At 42.6% G+C, this 15,226-nt stretch overlaps 1 protein-coding gene across 1 annotated transcript in view; it reads right to left on the reverse strand.

The window, feature by feature from the left end:
• The window catches only part of LOC144754977 (cysteine-rich motor neuron 1 protein-like), a 207,451-nt gene that overhangs the window by 141,880 nt on the left and 50,345 nt on the right, over window positions 1–15,226 (reverse strand). The window contains exon 2 of the mRNA XM_078643358.1: window positions 6,603–6,764. Within this exon, the coding sequence (XP_078499484.1) occupies window positions 6,603–6,764 (162 nt within the window). The remainder of the gene's footprint in view (window positions 1–6,602; window positions 6,765–15,226) is intronic.

The raw sequence follows: 15,226 nt of genomic DNA on the forward strand, positions 1-15,226 counted from the left end.
AAGAATTGGATCTTCCCCACATAAGCACCATACACAAACAGAAATATAAAGCATATCCCTCTGTATATAAGTATTTATTTGTACTACAGATATGTACCTATATATGTGTATTGCTTTGTATATACCTGTAGAATAATTATGCTTTTAAAAAAAAGATTAAATACATTTTTTAAAACAGCACTTGAAACCAGAGTTTATCTAATGCATCTTTAATCTAAATATACTTACTTCCTTTATGCATCTATACACCTTCCATGTACTTGGATCTATATATTTATTACTTTTCTCCCCCAAAAAAGGACATTCAATGCACTACCTATTTCTCACCTTATACCTCTATCAATATCTTTAATCTACTTATACTTCAAATATGCATCCATATACTTTTCATGTACTTATGGATCTATATATTTATTAATTTCTTCTAATTCAGCATATCTAATGCATTACCCTATTTCTCACCCTATACACCTCTCAATATATCTTCTACTTCAACTTTCTGAATCATCTTAAACCTCTTTCTACTACTCTTTCCAATGCACTACCCTATTTCTCACCCTATACCTCTATCAATATATCCTCCACATCCACTCTCTCATTCATCCCAAACCCCGTACCACTACTATGATCCCCAAAATAGCCCCTTTCTAGACTCTCCCCTACTCTACCCCGCCTCGCACCTTCTGACACCTCTTTTACTATACTCATCACCCAAAACAAGCCTTTCTAAACTCTTCCCTCTGACTCTTCCCCTTCACATTCCTTTTTCCTCATCCCAAGCCTCCTACTACTGCTATGACCTCAAACATAAATCAAATTTCATATTTTACTATACTAATTCACCACTAATCCTTTATGGGTTGCAGAGTAGCATGCTACTTGCCAAAAAAAGAGCTTCAACACCTCATCAGGGGTAGCAAGCACTATATAAATGCAAAGCTTTTTTCCCTCTTCTATCGCTCCGCTACCCTTCTCTATCCAAATAACTGAATAACATATCCACCACTCAAATTACTTTTCATATTTCACTATACTAATTCACCACTAACCCTTTATGGGTTCCAAGGTAGCGTGCTACTAGACAAAAAAGCGCTTCAACACCCCATCAGGGGTAACAGGCGCTCCTAAATATATGCAAACCTTTTTCCCTCTTCTATCCATTCGCTACCCTTCTCAATCCAAATAACTAACTAAAGTATCCACCACTCAAATTACTTTCATTTTTCACTATACTAATTCACCATTAATCCTTTTATGGTTTCCGGAGTAGCGCGCTACTGGCCAAAAAAGCGCTTCAACACCCCATCAAGGGTAACAAGTGCTATATAAATGCAAACCTTTTTCCCTCTTCTATCCCTCTGCTATCCTTCTGAATCCAAATAACTTACTAACCTATCCACCACTCAAATTACTTTCATATTTCACTATACTAATTCAACACTAATCCTTTATGGGTTCCGGAGTAGCATGCTACTCGCCGAAAAAGCGCTTTGATGCCTCGTTAGGGGTAGTAAGTGCTATATAAATCCAATTGCAATACAATACAATATGCTGCACTAAAATCATTATAAGAGGAAGCAAAAAGTGCCTCATGAACTTGGAATAAAAAACACTGAAGAATGTAAAATGCAACAAAGATTAACCTGACCTTCCATCGCACAGACAAGGCACTGCATAAAGGTTTACTTGGTAGCCCAGTGGAAACCACAGCAAATAGTTAATGGTGCTTGCCCTGTAACAAACAATATGCTATGCTCCCAATGACGAATTTGTCTAGTAAGGTATCCAGCAGTTAGGCGGTCTACTGTGATGTTCAAATACACTGCCACACTCGTCTTCCCCCTATCTATGGTCATTCTTTCAGTGTGAGTGAGTTTAAGCAGGACATGCTGTAACTGTTGTTTTACTAGTACTGATGTTACTCTCAGCATCCGTCAAAACATGCGGAAAACCAATCTTCTGAAAGCAAGATTCCACTTTGGCTAGCCACGGAATCTCAAGACCCTTGTCACAACTAAGACAGTCCGTGAAAATGTCTCTAGTGATGCTTGCTGTAATGGTCTAGTTATCCACCCGGGGCTAGGTGAAGACCCGGAAGTACCCACACACAATGTTTCACTCTTTGGCCAGGCGTGGCCAGAGGGTATAAATAAATGGGCCGGGGTCGCTCGGGACTTCCGGCTCGGACGAACTATACTGAGTGCCTGTCTCATCATTACAGAAAGCAGCATTAGGCCTACTTATGGCGCATGGCGGTACATGAATAGTGAGAGCCCTACACTGGCGACAATGGTGGGATGTTCAAATCACAACCACCATGAAGAAACGTCACCTATCGTGCAGACAAGTCCGGCGCTAGCAAAGTGCGGAGCCCAGCGGCTGAGGAAGCAGAGAGACGACGTCGGAAGCTTGCGGTGAGCCGATGGCAGCGCCCACAGTGATCACAGGCGGCCCGCTCAGCGCTCAACATTGCTCTGCTCTGAGGCGCACCAGTTCTGTGTGCATCGCCGGGAGCGTTGCAACGCTGCCTGGGAGTCCCGGTCTTCCCCCGTGAGTGCGCCCATGCGCAGGAGCAGACAGGGGCCCGACCGAAGATCAGGCGAGCGGAGAAGAGGACACGTGAGGGGGAGCGAGCGGCTGCTAAGAGCCTGAGCAGCTGTTGGGAAGCACCAGACGCCGCACGAGTGGTGTAGGACACGGCGGCAGTGTCTTAACCTGAAGATAACTGTTCAAACCAACAAGCACTGGCAAAGGCAACACCAGTTAGGCACAGAGACCAGAGAAAAGAAAAAAAAAAGGAAGAGAACGTCAGGTACCAGCATGACAAGCACAATTGTGGCATGACGTCAACCCGCAGGTTCAGCACGCACAACAGGAAAAGAAGACCAACAAGCATTGGCAAGCACAACATAGCCTCGCACAAAGAAAAAAAAAAGAAATCAAAACCAAACACAAATATTCGTGATTAGGAACATCACAAGAGCGTGGTGACACGCTGGTGCTACTACCAAATAGAGGGACAGCATGTTGAACCCAGTGGGACAAGCAGCTTCACAGGTGGCGGCCCCACCTAAGCCACAACACCCCATACATTCCCAAATTGCTGCACTTCTGCCATTCAGCGAACTAATTGACCCAGCCACTGCATCACCAAGATGGAAGGTGTGGGTGGCCGCCTTGACAATTACTTTGTGGCAACGAGAGAAACCGACTTAACCGTCAAGAGATCGCTGCTCCTACATTTCCCTGGTGACGAAATATACAAACTGTTTGAGCATCTTCCGAACACTGGGGCACCCACTGACTATGATGCTGCGGTCAAAGCTTTGGGCCCCCATTTTGACCCCCAGCTCAACCCTCACTACGAGCTATTCAAACTCAGGCAAGCCAGGCAAAGAGAAGGAGAATCAATGGACACTTATCATGCACGCCTCAGAGAGTTGGCAAGCACGTGCACTGAGGACGATCAGACCAAGGAGGTGACGGTGCAACTCATCCAAGGCTGCCGCAACAAAACACTGCGGACACTCATACTTCGACAACCCCGTATCTCCTTAGAAGAAATTCTGATCCTTTCTCGCTCACACAAATTATCAGATATCTGAGCAACAGCAATGGAAACTGCGCTCCACCCACTAACTGAGCAAACCGTTAACGTCAAAACAGAGCGAGTTGACGCCATTCGCACACCATCTCGTGGCAGGCGAGGAAGGCGGCCAACCAGGACAATGCGACGGTCACAATGTGGGTACTGCGGGAGAGAAGAGCACCCTCCAGACAGCTGCCCAGCAAGGGGAAAGACATGCTCCAAGTGTGGTATCCCCAACCACTTCGCAAGCGTATGCCGAGGAGGCTCGCGAGGGAGAGGCAACCCTGGGAGAAGAACACTGATGGGAGCTGTAAGACATCTATCGCTGGAATAACCCACAACTTCACGGCCAAAAAGGACACCTGCTCGCCACAACCAGTGCCTGGATGACTCCTCCACGGAAGAAGACGAAGAATCCTATTTTGTGTCGTTTGCAGGCGACCTCAAAAAGAGGCGACGACCGTAGCCCAAGTGCAACATTGAGATTGATTGATCTCCAGTAACTGGCCTGATCGACACAGGAGCTACTGTCAATGTGATGGGGTCACAACACTACAAACAGCTGAACCTGAGACCACAACTGACACCGTCCAAAATCAGGATTCTAATGTACGGAAGCCAGAAACCGCTTCCCCTGAAAGGAAAGATCACAGTCCAGGTGAAATCGGATGGAGTGATGGAGAGTTTTTTACCGTGCGGGATGTTCCTGGTTTCCTGTACTTTGAGGAGGCTCAAAAAGGCACTGCGCCAGAGGGACATTTTCCTAGAATAGAAGATGAGGTTGTTGATGACAGTGCCCAGGTTCATGCAGAGATGATGGTCAGATATCAGGGTCTCGGGATGTCTTTTCAGGGTGGAGTGTTCAAGGGATTTAGAGGCGGATTTGGAGAGCTTAGGACGATAGTTAACGGAATAGTAATTGTCCCCCGTGTAGGTCAAGCAGGGCTCTGCCATGTTGGGGAGAGTGATGGAATTGACGCCCCAGCGATCGTTTGCGTTGTGCAAGATATACCCAGGTCTGCCCTACTATCACGGTTTGCTTAAGGACGGTGCAGCAGAGCCCAGATGGCCCATTTGAAAGAACAACTCTAAACACGTGTAAAGGCTGTTAGAGATGTGCCCATGCCCGGATGGGGTTTACCAGGTCACATTCTTTATAGTAGGTTGAGAGGGCGGAAGACAAAGCTAATATGAAGATGGTCGCTGTAAGGGTCTTCTTTCTGTTATTGGAGGTAGCTTCTGGCCCAGTCCTCTTTCTATTGTTGTGAAAGTATGGCATAGTCCTCTTTCAGTTACTATGATTAGGGTAAGAGATGACAGCTTCTATTGTGTGAGGCAAGCGTCATAGAGTGAATGAGCCAGCCGATAAATATAAGATGGCTGTCTCAAGTAACATGTCTCCACCCCTAAAGTAAAGCAGATGGCTTACTCTTCTTTGAGTGGGTGACGTACCTTGCTAAACTCCACTCTGACCCTCCCTAAACACATCTTTCTCCTCCTTAATCCCATTCTCTCTTTCTGTCCACTCCCCTATGACCTTCACACCATTACTACTAAAAGCTATACTTATGTATGACGAAACTCTTCAGTCAGGACCAGTGGTGTAGCTAGACTGGTTGCCACCAGTGTCAATCCCTGCGGCAGCCGCCACGCGGCCGTATGTAGGACCTGGTGGTGGGGGTGCTGGTGATTCCTGCGTCAGCTGCCCTGTGGCCGTGTGTAAGAGCAGGGGGAGGGTGCTGGCGATGCCACAGGTAAGAGTGAGGGACGGAGGCTGCCACCCTAAAAACTCAGGCCCCCTGCGCGCCCCCTTGCTACGCCACTGGTCAGGGCTGAGAATCCTGCAGACATAAATATGGGGTAAACATACCTTTTGTGCTACATTTTGTAATACTACAAAACGTACTTCAAATTGCAGTTTGTGAATCAGCCCTAATGTTTATACTGATAGCAGTGTGAAAGTTCCCAATATGAGCACCAAATATTTTAAATAAGTCAATGTCAATGAGCTCAGGATTCCACCCAAATACAATTTTGATCAAAAGATGTACACTTTTTTTTTTTTTTAATTATTCTTATGTATTCTTTTTCTGTAAATCGTAAAACGAAAAGAGTTTTTGGCCTCGTGATCGATATTTGCCATATTAGGCTCAAGTGCAAACCTTTATTGTTGATGTGGTTCAGGTGTTCTAATGTAAGACCCTAAAACAAACTTTTCTTAAAATACTCAACAAAATCTCCTAGTGTAAATCATGCATTGTATCTTATTTGACATTGATTTCTGTTGTTGGGGCAAAAGAGAGTTGAGGATCAATGTTGACACCGTTTGCCTTTACCTTATGCCGGTATTGTTGATGTGATGCAGTGAGATGACTAAGAAAAAACATCTAAATCCACTCTGTCCAGTATATGCATCATAACAGTTCTTGCATCTTTCATGCACCTCCGCCTGAATTTTACTCACTAACATAAAAGAATGTAACCCAGCTATATAGTTGGTTGCTGCTGCCTGCTGAAAAATACTAATATGTAGGGATTCTGGATGTAAACTGAGATTTCAGCATGCATTGGAGAATTTTGTAAATTTGTGGAGTGGAAAATCCTGCAGCAGAATCACCTTTTTTCACTGGGATATTATAGCACAAGTCCTTCTAATGGAGGATTTTCGTCTGGCACATGGGAAAACAGTTGGTTAGAACTCAACTCTTAATCAAACTTCTGTGCTCTCAATGGAGGAATAAAGCCACTCGTGTCCCTTTCAGTAAAACTAATTCTGGTATTTACTACAGTCCATATCATGCCTGGTTAGGATCCATTGACCCGAAGACACAATGAGCCATTCTGGAACTTTTGTATAATTCTGTACTGTCCCACTCACCTTCCTCATCCTCATTTCCTGCTGTGTATTTGTATGTACAATTTGCATGCAACCTTTGGTTTGATAATATTTACACTTCAGATATTAACGGTAAAACGTAAAAAAGTAAAAACAGAAAAACGTACAGACACCTACCTTCATCTGTATGTTTGTAGCAGATGTCGTAATTGTGGAACCTAAAGTCATCAATGCAGGTGTTTTTGGTGTAGCAGTCACAGACGCCTGTTCGCTTGTAGCAGCCATATTGCTTAGGACATATTTCATCTTCTTCCACAAAGTAGGAATAATCTGGCAACCCTGTGCAGTAACAAACGTGGCAGATTCTACTTTACTTATTTCATTCAATTTTTACGTATTACAACAAATTACTATGCAGGGAGACACAATATGTAATGTTATGTTATGTTATCCTGTTTTATAGAGCACACAACTGCCCCAGCAAAGAGGCGTCCCAGCTCTAAAAGCAGAAACATAGAAGGCTGCTGACAGAAAAAAGAGACTAAAGCGGAGGAAATAGGTATGTTTTGATAGCCTTGCGGAAAGCCAGCGGAAGAATATTGGCGAAGCATTCCAGAGTTTGTCCACCAATAAACGGAAGGAGAGCTCGCCCGCCTGAACCCTCCTTGTCCGGGGCACAGCCACCAGATGTTGTCCCATCGAATGACGAGAGGGAGAATAGGGTGAAAGCAAGTTCGACAGAATGCCAGGAGAGGAAAAGTTCAGAATTTTGAACGTGATACAGAGGGCCTTGAATTCCAGGCAGTTGGCCACAGGGAGCCAGTGTAACCTACGAATAGCACTTGTTGATCCCAGGAGTAATAAGGAAATGAATGTATAAGTTATCAGGATTACATTTAATGTTCGGTTGCAAAAGCCCTAAGGTAATTATTCCAATTACTGTTATGAATTGGGGGACAGCATGTCTGTGGTTCAAAATGGAAGTATAAAGGCTACAGTTCAAATAATGCATTGTGTTAAGAAGCTTTTTGAAACATGTTTTTTGCCTGGCATTGGCTGCAAGCCTTGTGGCTTTGTCAATTCTTATTTTGCCATATTTGTAATAATGGTAGTGTTGGTATAGCTGTCGGTCCAATGCCAATATAATAAAATGTCTAAAAGCACACATTGCCATGTTGTCTGTGGTAGGGCGTTTCCTTAACAAGGGCATGGTTCTGTGATAACACAAGTACATTATTGATTGATTGATTGATTTTATTATGATTTGGAATTCCACAGAATTGCACATAAAAATACATCTTAAAAACACGTTACATTCCACAAAAGATATCAACATAAATTCATATTGTCATTACATTTAAGAACCCGTGTAATCCTAACAGAAGCAAGAGGGCCTGAATGTTGCTTATTCATGTTGACATACTTGAATTCATACAGATTTATAATCACTCGCTATCCTAAGACATTCGAAATTACATTTATCAATAAACAAATGTAAAACAAATGTAGAATTCGCTATACAGTACTAGATCGTGAACACAAGAACCATGTAAAAAAAATATTTGATCTATTCACTAAACTGTACTGTTAACCAACAGCATTACAGTACAAAGAAGTTCAATACCATAAACACGCTTCTTTTAGTGTAAAAATCTACAATAGATTAGCAGCAAACAGGGATTTAGGGAGGTACTTGGAATCCTAATGGATAAGAAACTAGAAGTTTATAATAGTGCCCATACTTAATTCCAAAAACTAATCTATCGGACCATAAACGTCTAATATATAATAGTCTAGCAGCAGAACGATTTTGGTAAAATGCTTGAAATCCAATAATTAGTAACTAGCAGCAAAAAACGGTTTACAAAGTGCATATGCTTAATTGTAAACATGAAAAATAGTGCAAGTGCTATGTACAAACATACTGAGAAAATCTTTACGCCCTTAATAAATATTTAAAAATTGTTTAAAAAAGCTAAAAATGTTAAAACACATCATTTCGGATGGGGGTGGAAACAAACAGTTTCGGGCCTCTTCTGCAGTAAAAATATTAAACTTTAGAAAACAATTCCTTAAATATCTGCGACGTATTGACTGTAATGCGGGACAAACGAATAAAACATGATTCAAGTCTTGTATACAGGAGTTGCATAAATGACAAAACCTTTCATATCTAGGGATACCCTCCCAGATTCCTGTTACGATTCATAGGGGGAGTAAATTCAATCTTAGTAGCAAAATCACCCTACGCACTCCATGTTTAAGATTCCATAAAACATAAGGTTAAGGATTTTTGACAATACTACTCCCCACTATACAATCTATATTTCTATTCTTTGAACACAGTTTAATATCTCTTTCACGAGAGACCCCATAGATTGTTTTCTTTATTATAATTTTCAATGCCCTCTTAGAGAGAACCGCTACCCCTTCCATATCTAAACCAAACTTTGATAGTGCTTTTAAATTATTCCTAAAAATAGCCCTTTTTTCTTTCATATTTACAAATATTTCTCTGTACAATGCTTCCCGGAGCAAATTTTCTGAGCAATTTAACAGTGCATTACTCCATCATAAGCAAGTGGCCATTGAAAGCACATATGTAGAAAGGAGACCAAATTGGAGCCTAAGCACTGCAATCAGTGCCGCATAATTCAGATTACATATTTGGCGCCAGATTTATCCTTCCACTCTCTCGAATTTGGCCCACTGTTGTGCATCTATTGTTTCGCTGGCATAGCTCAGAGTTGGCGGAATATTTATTTTATAAACCGAAATAATATGTGAGAAATGTCTTTTCCCACAGTGTGTGTACAGACGATTAATCGCTAAGGCTTGTGAAATAGCCTTGCCTTTACAATGGTCCATATGTTTATTCGTTGAACACCTATTTGTAAATATTTTTCCTAAATACGTATACAATTTTACTACTTCAAATTTCTCTTTTCCCAGGAACCAATTCAAATTTTTTCTGACCTTACATCCTTTAGCACTAAAGATCATGATTTTGCTTTTCATAATATTTATTTTTAGATAATAATCCTCTGTATACCTAATTAGCTCACCAAGTCGTCTTTGTAGTCCAATTGGGGTTAAATCCATTATTATGGCATCATCTGCATATAGCAGACAGCTCAACTCTAAGTTTCCTAATTTAGGGGGATCCCCTTTACTAAGCCCCACTCTTCTTGGCATATCATTAATATAGATAGAAAAGAGTAAAGGGGACAGAAGGCACCCCTGCTTCAATCCATTATTGGTTACTATTTTATTCGAGAGGGTTTGTGTTCCCTCTAATAATACTTGAGTCCAAGTAGAAGAATGGAGAGCAATAATTACCCTTAAAAGATTCCATGGTATCCCCATGGTGACCAATTTCCTCTATAGCTTCCCCCGATCTCACCTATCGAATGCTGTGGAGAAATTTGTAAAAGACGAATATAATGGCATGCCCCGACTTACTGGATATTTTTCAGTTAGTGTTTGCAGAATGGAGATATTATCCAGTGTGCCACTATTCTTACGGAATCCTGTTTGTTCCAGTGTGATATAATTATTTCCAAATGCCCACTCTTGGCGATAAGTAAGTATACTCTTTGCAAACAGTTTAACCATTGCATCCACGAGCAAAATCTGTTTAAAACTGGCCAGCAAATTTTTGGACCCTTTTTATATAGCGGGATCAGAATACTTCCCTTCCAGGATTGTGGAATATCACCGTAGTTATAACAATGGGCAAACAACGGGTGCAATAATTTCGCCCATTCTTCACTATCGTGTTTTATTATAGCTACTGGTAGGTCATCTGGGCCTATTGCTAGAATATCTTGCCCCTTTAATGTAACCCTCAATCTCTGTGCATGATGGCAACCCATAGTGGCCCCCAATAGTTAGGGTGGTATTAACCTCTTGGTTCTGTCCAACTATGGTATTTAAAGCATAGAGTTGGGAAATATACATAGACCATTCTGCTTCTGGGATTAAAATAGGTTTTGACTTCTCTCTCCCATCACAAAATTTTGCTATCAGTGCCCAAAACTTCCTAAAGTCTCCAGAAAGAGCCACCTCTCGGAGTCTAACCCATGTTTGGTCTTCCACCCTGGTCAGCAGTTATTTTCCTTTTCCGTACCTGTTTCAGCCTATTTATTTCTCTCTGCCTTTGTATCGTGGGCAACCTAAATTGGTCTCTAATTAAACCATTAATTTCTCACTTCATTTTTTTAATTTCCCATGGTATTATTACTAATGGAGTAGAACTAAAAATGTGCTTCTTTTTTCCAAAGGATCTAATTACGGCAAAGACTCTCTCAAACCTCTGGACCAGTGTTCCTTGAGAGGGAATGAAGGCGATATTTTCAAAAACCGTCCTAAAATTTGGAAGCAAGTTATTTGACCAGCAAGTGCGCCCATTGTTTCGATTATAGGAGACCTTTTCCTCCCTCTGATTCCAAAGTTCAGGCTTCTCAGTTTCCGTGTCCACTTTTACAACTAAAATATTATGATCACTCATGTTTGTGGCAGATACCTTAAATTGTGTACATACATTAAATAGTTGAAAAGAAACTGCCATGTAGTCAATTAAAGAGTGACCATGCGGCCCTTAAAATGTATAGGCTGCGGGGGAATCCTCCGGAAATCTCCCGTTTAACGTTACCAGATCTAAGCTTCTAACATTTTTCAGGAGTAACAAGCCTCGTTTATCTGACCTTATGTGGACCTGCAATACAGAATCTGGAATAGCCCAAACCCCCTCCAGTTCTGGGTTAGAAAAGGACATAACTACACTATTGGATAATTTGGCGTAAAAATCACCCACCATCAATATACGTGAACATACTTCTTTGTTACTTAATCCTTGTACAAAAGTACAGACAGAATCGACCAATCTATTTGACACTCTCCCTGGGGGAATATACACATTTACTAGAAAAAGAAAAATTGCTTGCCCCTCGGTTATTTACACCCATCCACAGTTTTGCTACAATATAAAAATTTTATGGATTCTTATAAATCACAGGATTCCATACTATATCACAAGTAGGCAAGATAGCTAAACCTCCGCTTCCGTGCCCTTTTACAGATTTTTTTGCTGTACTACAGTACACATAAAAGTTCTCAAACTGAAACTCCTCCTCCATCCACGTTTCCTGGAGGCAAATGATTTTTGGGTCTAATTCTAAAAATGATTTAAGTTTATAACTTGATTTTCCTACCCCCGCCACATTCCAGGATAGAATATTTCCTAATTTGCTACCCCCGCACTATGGGTTTTATGGTAGATGTTTTTGAGCTATTCAGGGTACCTGCAACCCAACTCCACTTTGCTACCTCATCCTCTCTGTTAGGGTTAGTGGGCCATCGTTCATCTGGTTCTAAAATGTTAATTTCTCTATCTCCTGAGTTTCTCCCTACTGTTATTTCAATATCTTTTAGATTTATAGGGATATTTACACCCCTATTATTAGAGCATCCGTACTCTTGGGACTGATAAATCGTTCCTAAGCTTTCTACTGGAACTCGGCTAGGGGATACAGTAGGGATCACATCTATACCACTTTTCCTAAAGCAGTCCGCATTAGCCATAACCAGTGCTGACACTATCCCTGAAGTAAATATAGCTCTCGTGCTTGTGGGAGTGCTCCTCCAGTCTAACTAGACCGTCTCAATATCTTTACTGGTTATTAACCCCAAATCCTTTATCTGTAGGAGGGCACTTCTATTCCGTAACATTGGTTCTGTTTCAAACAGGCAGACAAAAATCAAAGTCCTGCTCACTTGCCCGACTCCAGGTTCCGTTTTCATTATTGTTCTAATACCAGGCTTCCCGGGCTTCCCTATGGCTGTGTCTCTAACCGGCCCCCCACCCCAGTTGTCCCCTGGCCAGGGTCAAACCTTGCAAGAAGAGTATTCTGCCCAGTTCGGTGGAATACATCACCACTTAAGTCCACCGGATGGTCTATGACTGGCACACAAACAATTTCCATTACCTTTCCTAATATGGGGTCACTACTTTTCTCATGGTTTATCCCACTTTTTTCCTGGCCCTCTTGACACTGTGCGGCTATCGACTCCTCGTTCACACAAAACAACTGATTATTATTTAAATGCACAGTCTTTTGACCCGTATTCAATATGGATATGTATTGCCCCAAAGTCCCTGTTTCCATTCTACTTGGAGGAAGATTTATACTATTTATTTCCTCACTTACTGGAAGGAACCGCAGTTCTTTTTGTTTTCGTTTAGGGATGCGTCGGTTCCTGGTCTTCTTCTTACCCCTTCGACCAATTCTGACGTGGCCTTCATTCAATACTGGGACCTCCCCTAAAGGTACACTGTCTAGGGTATTTACTAATTCTTCAGTTGGTTTTACGCTTCGGTTGATTGTGTTACTTTTTTTAAAAATAGAGTAAAGTCGTAATGGGGGAGTTACTGGGGATCCTCTAAAATTAGATTTTTCCCCTTGACTAATAAACTGTGTGCTCTCCTGAGATTTAACTGAGGGTAAACTAACAGTTGGGCTACTTCCAAAGGAGACGCTTTTAGATCCCACATTAAAGTCCACATTTGTAAAGCGCACAATCACCCGTAAGGGTCTCTAGGCGCTGGGGGCCGTCGGGAAGATTAAGCGAGTTATTGTCCAGAGTCACATGGTGCTGGGCTAACCTGCCGCCGGAGCCGGGGATCGAACCGTGGTCCCCAGATTCCAGCGTCAGTCGCCCTGGCCGCGGCGCCACACCTCTCCCTCACTTCTTCCTTTTCCCCATCCATCAATTTAGTACCGCTCTTTGGCATCCTGTTACACATTTGACATGCATGACTGGGTACTTCAGAACCCTTTTCCAAATTCTTTATGGCTTGCTTGGTTTGATTAAATTCTTGAACCCCTGTTAGTATGGGCGTGAGGACATCCAATATATGATCTGTATTTACTGTGCTTTTTTCCAGCAAAGATAAAATTGCAGATATAAGTGCATTAATACATAGGATGTGTGTGTTTAGTTAGGTTTAGAACTGAGAACATTATCTCTTTGAATGGTTATGCTAACTAATGTGTGCTCAATTGCAATATTTTTATTTTTGTAAGCACGTGTTTGGCATTGATCATGTAAAAAGGCACAGGGGGGGAAGTCTCCATTTCCCTGCTATGCATGCTGTATTACAGCTACGTGTCCATCTCACCTTCTTTTAGAAAGGAAGCAGAAGCTGTTACATTTGCTTGCCCTCGATACATTTCTGGTCGCACAAGCCTGGGTCAAAGACAAAAGATAAGGCTGAATGTGATGGAGTGCGAGTCGGATACACGAGGTGGATTGAGCCTGATGTCAGCTTAACTTCCAACTTAGAATATTTCTTGAAGAAAAGTCCAGGAGAAGTTAGAGTTCAGTGGGGCAGGGCAGTAGGCAGTGTCCGAGGAAAAGTCATCGCTGGGGAGCGCTAGATGAAGTCTCAGTGAAGCTGTTGTTAGGGAGAAGAGCTCGGAGCGGAGGAAGCTAGGTTTCCAGGCAGAGGAAGTCATCATCATCAATGAAAGTCTGTCACCATTAAGCCTGGCGAATATTTTTACCTCGGACTCAAACAACTTTTGGGAATTTGAAAAGCTCAATAGGGATGAAGCTACAAAAGGGCTCCATGATGGCAAATACTGTCGAGCGAAGGTCCCACTGAACAGGGTTTGCTGATGCAGAGAAGAACATAATGGGATCTACTGCAAAGTCAAGCCGACCATAGAGGCACCTTGGGCAGATCGGCAGGCAGGTAGATCCTGGTCTTCTGACAGCTCTTTTGCTGCCCACGTTTATAGTTATGAAGGAGCAGCACCTCTTACTCCTCATCAAGGGTCCAGGACTTGGGAGGTGCCACCTGGGGTCTTAGGACTCACTCCAGCAGAGGCCAAGTGCAAGGTTCAAGGTCCCTGGAGCTTGTGATGTGCCTGTAGCTCACACAGGAAGCCAGCCAACTTGCCCTTGGAGTCACTCTGGTAGTCCTGTGTTCAAGCAATAGGCAGGCCTCAAGCAGCAGGTCAGTCCTCTGAGGAGCAAGACAGGTCTCAAGCTTTAGGGCAGTCCTCTGGTAGCAGCAGGCCAGTCCTATGGGGTCCAGACAGTCCTTCTGAAGTGTTCCATAGGTCCAGAAGTGTACTGAAGAGTTGTTCTGAGGGTCCAATATTTAAACCTGGTGACAGCCTTTGAAGTGGGGGAATTTTCTAAGCTACCCCCAATTCTGGTTCTGGAAAGTTCCTTCATTTCCCTGCCAAGGCTCCAAGAATCATGGGGTGACAAAAGACTAGTGACAGCTTCCTTGTTAGTGTCTATGGCAACCCTTTGTAGTGTATGTGGGGGCAGGGAACAGCTCCACCTCCAGCCCTCCTGGCAGGATAGCCCATAAATGCTGGATCTAGGCTGGAAAACGCTCTGGTAGCCAGGTAACTGTCCAAAGTAACCCTACTGTACTCCAAGACCTTCGTCCTGTCGGGCTTGGTCACCCAAGTTTGGCCAGAGTCTCTGAACTAACTGATCCAAACTATTCAAAAGTTTGCAAAGCTTGATCAATGCTTGTTTGTGGTTTCATTTAAAAGTGTATATGTCCTCAAAATCTGTATCTCTGGAACCTTCTGGTGGATTTTCAGGATTAAGGGCACTAAAACTTCATAAAATATGCTCCATTTTTATAAATTGTTGTTGTGTCTCTTTCTTGTTGCATGACTTTCTCATGTCATTGTTTGGTGCTGTTAAATGCTTTACTCACTGTTCCTTTGTTTAACCTTGCTACTTGAAGCCACAGGTACCGAGGGTTGAGCTTA

The sequence above is a fragment of the Lissotriton helveticus genome, chromosome 5_1, assembly GCF_964261635.1.
Source record: "Lissotriton helveticus chromosome 5_1, aLisHel1.1, whole genome shotgun sequence".
Taxonomy (NCBI): Eukaryota; Metazoa; Chordata; class Amphibia; order Caudata; family Salamandridae; genus Lissotriton; species Lissotriton helveticus.